The 10,032-nt window shown below is 44.2% G+C and overlaps 1 protein-coding gene across 3 annotated transcripts in view; it reads right to left on the bottom strand.

The window, feature by feature from the left end:
* The window catches only part of LOC112156928 (MORN repeat-containing protein 4), a 30,182-nt gene that overhangs the window by 9,408 nt on the left and 10,742 nt on the right, over positions 1-10,032 (bottom strand). For 2 of the 3 annotated variants that reach the window (XR_004948675.1, XR_004948677.1), the window contains exons 3-5: positions 7,740-7,854; positions 5,246-5,355; positions 2,529-2,854 (exon numbers count right to left, since the gene is read on the bottom strand). Coding sequence is in view for 1 of the 3 variants with exons in the window: in XM_024289296.2 (XP_024145064.1) it covers positions 2,709-2,854; positions 5,246-5,355; positions 7,740-7,854 (371 nt within the window). In the remaining 2 variants the exon portion in view is untranslated. Of the gene's footprint in view, positions 1-2,405; positions 2,855-5,245; positions 5,356-7,739; positions 7,855-10,032 lie in introns of those variants that run through there. The other variant, XM_024289296.2, reaches the window with a different exon arrangement.

Here is a 10,032-nt window from a genome sequence, read left to right as displayed (position 1 = left end):
ATATAGCAGAGATCGCTACCACGCCACAGCAGAGTTCGATACTGCCGAGCTTGCTAGCATGCTACGCTGTCCGCAGGCTGGCTAGCGTAGCGAGCTAACTAACTTTTGAACCATATGAGGCCCGCTCGGCCTCGCTGGCTGAGCTCCATGACGGATTCTGATCACAGTGAATTCAACCAACATTCGGGCAGCCGCGTTCCTGAACTACGTCTGACGTTTCAAGTGTTAAGGCGCCTTTTTAAAGGGTTCACGATGCTTAAGACGACGAGAAAGAACGATTATTCCGTCTGGAAACAGAAAAACAGGAGATTTTACAGACAAACATCAACACGGACGGATCAGAGGAAACAAACACCTCGCCATAGACGGCGCGCTGAACGGCGCCGCCTCTGCTCCCAGAGCCAATTAAAAGGTGTGACAAACCTCAACCGCTTTGCCGTCAAATTGGTCAGCAGGGAGGACATGAGCCTGAAACCACATCCTAAACCAATCATCCTCCAAGAAATTCACCAATCAGACAATTAAACCCATCTCCCATTTAATAACCCCTCCCCCGCCCACCCCATCACACACACACACACACACACAATCCCACGGGCACAGTGCACGTGTGAACTGTCTCACCACACGCTTCAGGCGGGGGGTGGGGTAACACTGAGCCTTCAGATGGGAGGGGCTAAAGCAGCTTACCTGCAGAAATGCACTTTTTCTTTGTCATGGACGTAAAAAAACAAATTTCTCATAAAAAGAGACATCATTTCCAATCTGGCTCCCAGCAGACGTGCACTTACGCGCACAAAGAGAGGCGAGTCAACATCAACACAGGCTGTTATTGGATGATCGTCTCTGGAACCTGCAAAGCCTTTTCCTGCAGTTTAGAGCCGCCAGCTCCTCATCTCTGAATTTAAAAGCCGGTGGAAGGGAAATCTTGCTCTCAGGCAGAAATTGCACGTTATTATCAAATTGCACCTCCAACACAGAAATTGCACTCATTACTGCCGCCTGCACAACGCGGCGCTTCCATCCTCCACCTTCCCTCTCTGATGGCGAGCCACTCGCTCCGCTCGGGATCAGCCGCCGTCTGTTGGCACTGCGTGGTTGGCACTGAGGAGGACGCCGATCTGAGAGCGAACGGCGCCGAGTGAAAGGAGGCAGAGGTCAGAGTCTGGAGCCGGGAGGCTTCAGGAGGAAGCAGGAGACCCCGAGGAGCTGATGCGGTGATCCGGGAGCGAGGAGGGTCCTAACGAGCTCCTGATCAATTAAGCTCAGCCTCTGAAAACTGTTCAGCTTGTAAGGCTTCAGTCAGTGTGAACCGTGTAGCACAGAGAGTTATATCTCTGTTTCTTCATTCTTTTCTCTGAGAAAGATTAGATTTTTAAAGAAACTTTTTAGAATATTTCAAATGACTTCATTAAATCTCGTTTTGTAGTAAAACTGATTTTATATATATATATATATATATATATATATATTAAAGTGATGAAACTGAATCCAGAACCTGAGGAGGCTGCAGGCATGATGGGAGTTCAGAGTTTCTAATCTGGACCTCATTGATCTCAGTTTTCTGGGATTTGGACCTCGAGTACGGAGTCAGATCAGCACAAAGTGAAGGAAAAAACTGATTGAAAACTTGAAAAATAGACATTGTAACTAATTTTTTTAAACAAGACATTGTAAATTTGAAAAAACAAAAATTGAAAAATTGAAAAAAAGGAAAACTATATTTGTAAAATTACCAACTGAAAAAGTATGTATCTATTAGTAACAGCTGCTGTTTTGAATTTTCAACCTTTTTTACTTTTCAAAATCTCCACTTTCAGTTCTTAGTTTACAGTTTCAATTTAGATTTTTAAGTTTTTGTTTTTTTAATTAACAATATATTGCTCAAATTTTCAAGTTTTCAAAAAATGTATTTGATTTTTTTTTCAATTTTCATTTTTTTAATTAACAATGTCTTGTTTTCAATTTTTTATTTTTTAATGAACAATTTCTGTTTTCAAATTTTCATTGTTTTATTTATGTCCGATTTTAAATTTTTGTTTTCCAAATTTTGAATTTAAAAAAATCAGTGTGTCTGTTTTTCAATTTTTTTTTCAAAAATTCTTTTTTCATTTTATTTTTTTAAAAGTGTCTTATGTTCAAATTTCCATTTTTAATGAACAATTTCTATTTTTTTTATTTTGTTTTTAAATGTCTTGTTTTCAAATTTTAATTTTTTTTAGTTATGTCTTTTTTATGTCGGTTTTTAAAATTTTCAATGTTTTTTTCCAATTTTTCTTTTTTTTCTTAAAAAATCAGTTACAGTGTCTGTTTTTCAAATTTCTATTTTTTCCATTTTTTTCAAATTTTACATTTTTTTCTCATATTTTCTTTTTTAAAAAAAGTTTTTTAATTTTGAATTTTCATTTTTTCTCTTCAACATTTCATATATGTTTTCAGTTACGTCTGTTTTTCATATTTTCCATCTGTTCTTTCGTTCTTTATCCTGATTGGACCGCGTACTCGTGGCGCTCAGTGTGGACCCTCACGTTCTGATGACATCACCGGATCAGTCCTCTCAGGATCCCCTTCAGCTCCAGGGTTCGGTCGGGTTCTCCAGAACCAGATTTAGCACCGGCGGCTCCTCGGCTGACCCCGAGGCGGTGGCTCTGTTCGGTTTCTGTCCTGGGGAGGGAACCCGTCGGTCCGGGTGAACGGGCGGCGCGGGGTCACATGGCCAGGGCTCGGGCCTTGGCGGCGGCCGCCTGCGCCCTCTGGACGGCGCCATGGCTGCTCCCCCTCCTCGCCAGCTGGCTGCTCTCAAACAGGCCTTCGTGGCTGCCCCCCCCTCGGGCGTGGGCGAACGTCAGCAGACCTGCACAGACACAGGGGGCGCTCCCATCAGAACGGCGGGCTTTTGGGGAAACAGATTTGCTGCCTGGCTTCTGTGCGAGGCTTTGCCGGGGGGGGGGCTGAGGGCTGAACACATATATATCTTTAGGGAAAGTTGCCTGGCAACCACCGGGACTCCAGCAGCTTCTAAGTAGACGGCCACATAAAGCTCCTAAAATGACATTCTCGCCCAGCAGCTTCCTCTGAGATTCAGCTCGCCGTCTGAGCGCGGCTTAAGGATGGCTCCGCCCCCTTTCCTACCGCCTGGAGACCCGTCTCGCTCAGAGGAGACACTTTCCCTCCGGTGGGAGGTGTTTGTGGTGAAAGAAACGTTTGCTGCAGGAAAGCAGACCGCTGCAGGTTTTCTGGGTTTCCAGAACCAGAACCAGAACCCCCTTCATCACATCCAGCAGCTCAGAGCAGATGAACATCAATGCGGCAGAAGGAATCAGAATTATTCTGCTCGCCACGCTGAGTCCAGACCCACAGATGGAGAAACATCAGAACTTTAACAGGAACTCCAGCAAAGTTTGGACTCAGAGAATAAAAATAAACAGTTTCAGCTTTTTGAAGACTCTGGAGAGTAAATGATGAGCAGATAATAGATACGAGGGATGCGACCATATTCCATAGAAAAACGAGCCGTTCACTACCACATTTTGTTAATTCAGTACCACTCTGGCACTCTGGCATGCTAGCAGGCTCCACTGTGGCGAGCTGGCGAGCTCCGCTGTAGCGAGCTCCGCTGTGGCGAGCTCCGCTGTGGCGAGCTGGCGAGCTCCGCTGTGGCGAGCTGGCGAGCTCCGCTGTGGCGAGCTGGCGAGCTCCGCTGTGGCGAGCTGGCGAGCTCCGCTGTAGCGAGCTCCGCTGTGGCGAGCTGGCGAGCTCCGCTGTGGCGAGCTGGCGAGCTCCGCTGTGGCGTACCTTGAGGCTCACATCGAGGAACGTTTCGAACCGTGAGAAAACTGCATGGTTGCATCCCTAATAGAAACCTATAAATATTTAGAATTTTGTCTGTACAGGAAGATATTAAAAATAAAATAACATATTTATGAATCAATAGAAATTAAGAAATTCCAGAGAAATGTTTTAAACTCTTAACAAAACATTTCTTTTTTACAGATTCATGTTTGCAAAGGACTTTTAAATAGTTAAAAAATTCTGAATATCTTTGATTCCGATTATTTTAGAACCTGAATCTGCAGACAGGAAGTGATGAGAAAACATTAGTGAAACTTTGCGTTTCTCCGGCGGGTCTGTGCGATCTCGTCTCTGAGCCGCCTCCCATCACGGCGCTCCTGTTTGAATGAAGGCCTTCATTTTCATCAGGCTGCTTCCTCCATGTCAGAGAATCTGTACGTTCCGTCTCTATTTTTAAAGGCACAAATATCAGCCAGTTGTCACAGTGACACGTTGATCCGCCCTCACCACCCGGCAGCCTCAAATAAAAATGTGTTGATTACCTCCAGAGACTCGGAGCCCAGACGCGCAGGAGCTTCAGGCCAATTAGCACATTTCACTGTTCAATATAGTTTAAACAATACCTGTATGGAACCAGAACAAAGAACGCAGGAAGATGAGGCGGCGACACGCCGAGTTCCTCCCCGTGTGTGTATGAAATTAGGATTAAAAATCACACCTGAAGGTGAAAATCTATTAAAGCTCATTGAGTCAGACGAGGCGGACAAATTGATCTTTTTGTTAGGAGCCATTAATGAACGCAGGAAGCTGTTCCGGTCCGGCTGGTACTACCACGAGACTGTGAGGTGGAGGACAGAACACGTCCGTCTCAGAGCCTCAGAGCCCGTGATACCTCAGGTGGATACGGCGTCTGCAGGTGAGAAGTGGTCAAACCTGTTCAGGTCAGCATGTTCTCATTCCAAACTCGCCACGTTTTGACGCGTGGTTAAAGATTCTCCGCGTCAGAATGTTTTGGGTGTCCCCAACTCGTCATTATTCGACAGGCTGGTTGTTCCAACCTTCAAGCAGCAAACTGGGACCACTCCGGTACCCTAAAAATAACCTTAACCCGGTACCGAATGCAGATTGGTACCAGACACAGATTGGTACCGGACATGGATTGTTCCCGGTTGCAGATCGGTACTGGATTGGTACAGGTAGTTGATTGGTACTGGTAGGAGATGCAGATTGGTAACGTACGTGGATTGGTAGCCGATTGGTAACAGACACAAAATGGTACCATAGGTGGATCGATACCAGTAGCGGATGCGGATTGGTACCGGTAGCGGATGTAGCTAGGGCCATAGATCAGAAGGTTTTTTACATCTTAAGGAGCAACAACAGGTTAAAGTTACAAACATTTCATGAATTTTCTTTGAAGAAAATAGACGGTTGATGTTGTGTGAAGCCTCACCGAATCCGTCCACACAGCCGCGCTTAAACTCGCCTTCAAACTTCATCCCATCGAAGCGAGTGAAGACGCCGACGCCCTGGAACTTCCCCTGCGCAAAGTCGCCTTCGTACCTGGAGCAAACAGCCGTTAACGGGAGAAAGGTGAGTCTCCAACCAAAACCTGCAGACTTAAGCAAATGACAGGTGAGAGGGAGGAAGAGGAGGGAGCTTCTGTTTCATGATGAAGAATGACGTGAGGCTTTTAACTGAAACTAATGATTCCTTCAGAGTCAGACAGCAAAAAACATCTTCAACACATCATCGTCAAAACAAAACTAATGACGCCTACCGCAGGAGCCAGCGTTGTGTCTTTACTGAATACATTTGTCCCACAAACACAACAAAGACATGCCAAAAAGAGCCAAAAACCTGCCAGACAATAGCAGAAGAAGAGAAGAAGACCTGCCAAAGAAGAGCCAAAGACCTGCCGAAGAAAAGCTGAAGAAGAGTCGAAGACCTCCTGAAGAAGAGTCGAAGACCTCCAGAAGAAGAGACGAAGAGCTCCAGAAAAAGAGCCGAAGACCTCCCAAAGAAGAGATGAAGACCTCCCAAAGAAGAGATGAAGACCTCCCAAAGAAGAGATGAAGACCTCCCAAAGAAGAGATGAAGACCTCCCAAAGAAGAGTAGAAGACCTCCAGAAGAAGAGATGAAGACCTCCAGAAGAAGAGACGAAGAGCTCCAGAAAAAGAGCCGAAGACCTCCCAAAGAAGAGCCAAAGTCCTGCCGAAGAAGCTTCTAAGACCTGCCGAACACCTGCTGCGCCTCTCCTGCTGCCGTGGTTTAGTATTAACAACATGTTTTAGAGTTTTCTAAAGTCCTTGTGGCATAAATTAAATGTTTGGTTCAACAAAAAGGTGACATTGAACAAGGTGTACACTGGTTCTTTATTTTCCACGCTGGAGGGTTCACCTTCACCAAACAAAGGGAGCAGATGAAAACTCTGAAGTGATGAAGTCTGAATGGGGAAGACTTTTTGTTAGACGTCTTTATGTAACAAAGTTGGCTTATTCAATCAAACGGTTGTCTGAGAAGTGGATTACGAAAAAGCAGCGCGCGGCTCCGTCTGCATCACAATGGTCAACCCACAAAAAAGGACTACTTCAAAAATAATCAGCATGTTCCTGCAATAAAAGCCTCGGCTGAGGGTCGCAGCAGATTTTTTTTTTTTACCTGAGCTGACCTCGAGGTCTGCCTTTGTGCTGTTCATATTTTCCTTTTCTATTTATGTACCTATGACAGTTTCATGAAGTTCTGCATTCATTTGGCTCCTTTCTGTGCTGCTGTGCCTCCTCGGTTTTCTGCTCCCATTCCACGACATTCTGCTTCATAGCAGCAGAAATAAACCTGAACGGAAACACTTTGTGAGCTTAGCGTGCTGACATACGTTTGTTCTTAACAGACTGCTGGAGCTTCCCATGAGAAACTGTTGGACTGTAGGAACGTTTTGATCAACCTCACTAGAGCTCCGTTCTTTTGGACAGGCAGTTTCCTCCTGACGACCGCGGCGTGAATGTGTTCTCTGCAGAGGACATTTCTAAACCCAAATGTCTCCCGACCGCTACAGATGACTGAATGAACTCCACTGGTGCCTTCAGAGGACCTTTGGGGCTTTTCAATGATGCCAAACGTGAAGGGGCGGAGCTCTGGGAATTGTAGTTTTTGGTCTTCATCACCGTCTAAACCTTTACACTCATATACAAAAGCCCTATAAGGCAGTGGTCCCCAACCCTTGACCCAAAGACTGGTACCGATACCAGTCTGCGGCCCACTTGGGACCAGGTCACAGAAGAAAAAACATATTATTTCCCTTTTATTTTGGGATTCTGAGAGAATGTTTATTCCTCCACATCCATCTTTGACTCACTCTTGAGCGGGTCATGTTGGGGTGTCCCGGTCGGGTTTTTTTGGGCCCAAACTGACACAGAGGAATTTGATTTTAAATGTTAAAAATGAAGACATTTAGTTAACAGATTCAGGTTGTTCCCTCTTTATATCTCATTAACTTTTTTATCATTTAATACTTAATTGGAGAACTTCTGTTAATTTACGGCCAGCCCTCCTTTTTTATTTGAATGAGTCCTACATAGTGTCTAAAGTAAGTTTACCGGCTGCAGATATTTTACAGAGGATGGGATTCACTTTCCCCTCAAAAGTTAAGGGAAACCAGTTGCTAAGAAAAAAAAAGCATCCAACATTCAGGCTCGTGCAGGCCAGCCTGTGGAGATATTATCTGACAGTAAACCGTTCTAAAAGGTTGGAGACCACGGCTTTATTGTTAATTAAGAGTTTTCCATCACAGACACATCTGAAGGAAATGTCCTGACCACCACAGCCTGAGTGAAGGCTCCAGCTCTAAGGTGAAGATGTGAACACACAGATGGCCTGCAGGGGGCGCTGTGTTTGGACAGCCCTCTGATGAAGAACGTGAAAATGGATTTGAAAAGGAGAGACGAACCTGGATCCGTCGGGAAAGACCAGCACGCCGCAGCCGTTGAAGAGGCCGTTCTCGAACTGTCCCGTGTAGCACGTCCCGTCGCTGAAGGTCAGCTGACCCAGGCCGTGACGCAGACCTGCAGCATCGACCCACAAGACAGAGCAGACAATCCTCAAATCCAGAGGTGAAACTGGATGACTCTGATAATCCGAACTCCACTCAAGATTGTTGTCAGAGCTCCCTCTGGTCATCAGCAGAGTCCTGAATAAACTACATCTCCCAGCAGCCCCGGTGCACAGTTCCTGCAGTTCAGCTGTCTCTCATTTACAATGACCCACAGCACACAGAGCCTGACTCAGTGTGAAGTATTGTTTGTACCACCCTGTCTGCATTACTGAGCGTTTCCATCTGGACCTGATCTTCTGGTTCTGATCCTGTTCTATCTCTGATTACCTGCTGCCTGCCCCGACCCTCGCCTGGACTCTGACCTCTCTAGGCTCTTCTTGGATGACCCCATGCTCACGATTCTGACCCGTCTGACCCTGATTTAGCTTTACAAACTTTTAGCTGTGTTTAGTTTGTCTGAACGACTAGACCTGCTGCAGGTGGAACCAGCTGTCTTAGCTTCAGACTTTTCAACTATTAGCTTCAGTGATTTCAGCAATCAGCTTCAGCTTTTTAAACTATTTGCCTTAGCGATTTCAGCTATCTGCTTTAGCATTTTCAGCTGTCAACATCAGCATCTTCAGCGTCCACGTTCAGCTTACAGCATTCACACTAACAGGTAATGTGAAGTTTCTAGTTTTAGTTTGGGACCTCGGTAGTCTTGATTTGGTTTTCCCTCCTGGTTGGTTTCAGACCAACTTTAGTTTAGTCCAGATTCTTCCATGTCTGTGAACCTGTGAGGCCTCGTCTCTATTTCCTTCTGATTTCATCTCTTTTTCCTTCAAATCTTCCAAACTTTTTGTTCCTGATTCTGTATCTGGATCCTTCCTCTGCTCACTCTGAACTTACCGTCTGTATCTCGCCGCCATCAGGATGTTATTGCTCCTCTCCACAGATGTTCTTGTAATCACACTGTTTAATGAGGATATCATTTTTTTTTTACTTTCACGCTTAATTTTTAAAAGCAGCACCAAATCTCAGGAAGCACACGATTAGTGTTGATTCATTTTTGCTCTTTTTTTAACTCCATATGGTGAGACGGTGATCTCTGCTCGTCTCAGAGAAAGGTAAAGATTCTGCAGACGAAGACGCTTCCTGTTGTAATTAGTCCCTGTGGTCACATTAACTCTGCCAAACTAAAAATACCCAACAGTTGTGGTGATGGAAGGAGTCAGTGTCTTTTTAGGGGCTCGTTAACCCTTTAGCTGCCGGAGCTCATTTTCAGATCAGATTCCTAAAAACAAAAACATCTTTGTTGATTTGGATCTTTTTAAGGGTTAAATTTAGCTACACCCTGCGACTCTGAAAGGGATAAAGCGGACAAGAAGATGAATGATTTAATGAATTTAACTACCATTCAAGACAAACTCAAACTATGACAACATGAAACATTCAGCTTCTGTTTCTGTAAATACATTTCATTGAAATCAATGGTTTTGTGCCAAGCAAATGCATGAAAACATGAAAAGAGAAATACTTGAAATAATATTAAAGTTTTGGCAGCAACAGGTAAAACTAATGGAATTTACCTGAAAACAAAAGCGTGTACTAAGAAGCTTCACAGCATGTTTGATTATTAATCCTGAAAACCAAGCAGACGATTCTCGTTCAGTTGGAAACTTAAACCTTTTACTTTAGACCTGGAATAATCTGTCAGAATAAATGAACTAGAGGATTTGTCTGAGTAGATGAAGAAAAATGGATTTTCCAAAACTTTCAACACCAGAGTACAACCGCTGATGAGTGAGAGATCCTGATGCAGAAGAGGGTCAAACTCGATCAGGGGCTAAAATCCAGAACAACCTGAGGTCGAACAGGATAAAGATTTATTAAACACTCTAAAACTACGTTTTTAAAACTTTAGAACTGTAACTTTTTAACACAATTATGAACTAGATATATAGCATTACCTGTGATAATGCTAGTGTGAATGCTGGAAGCTGAATTTGGCCGCTGAAGATGCTGAAGTTGATAGATAGTTAAAATATTAGCTAAATGCCAAATTAGCCCAAAAAACAACAACAAAAAACTTAGGTTAGCCAAAACAGCTAACATGTAGCTGAAATATTAGCTAAACTCCAAAATAGCCGAAAAAATCTTAGTAAATGCCAAAATTAGTCCAAAAAGCTGCAGAATGACAATTTTAAAA

Source organism: Oryzias melastigma, linkage group LG1, assembly GCF_002922805.2.
Source record: "Oryzias melastigma strain HK-1 linkage group LG1, ASM292280v2, whole genome shotgun sequence".
In the NCBI taxonomy this organism is placed as follows: domain Eukaryota; kingdom Metazoa; phylum Chordata; class Actinopteri; order Beloniformes; family Adrianichthyidae; genus Oryzias; species Oryzias melastigma.
The sequence above is the reverse complement of the archived record's forward strand: the minus strand, read 5'-3'. Positions and strand labels throughout refer to the sequence as shown.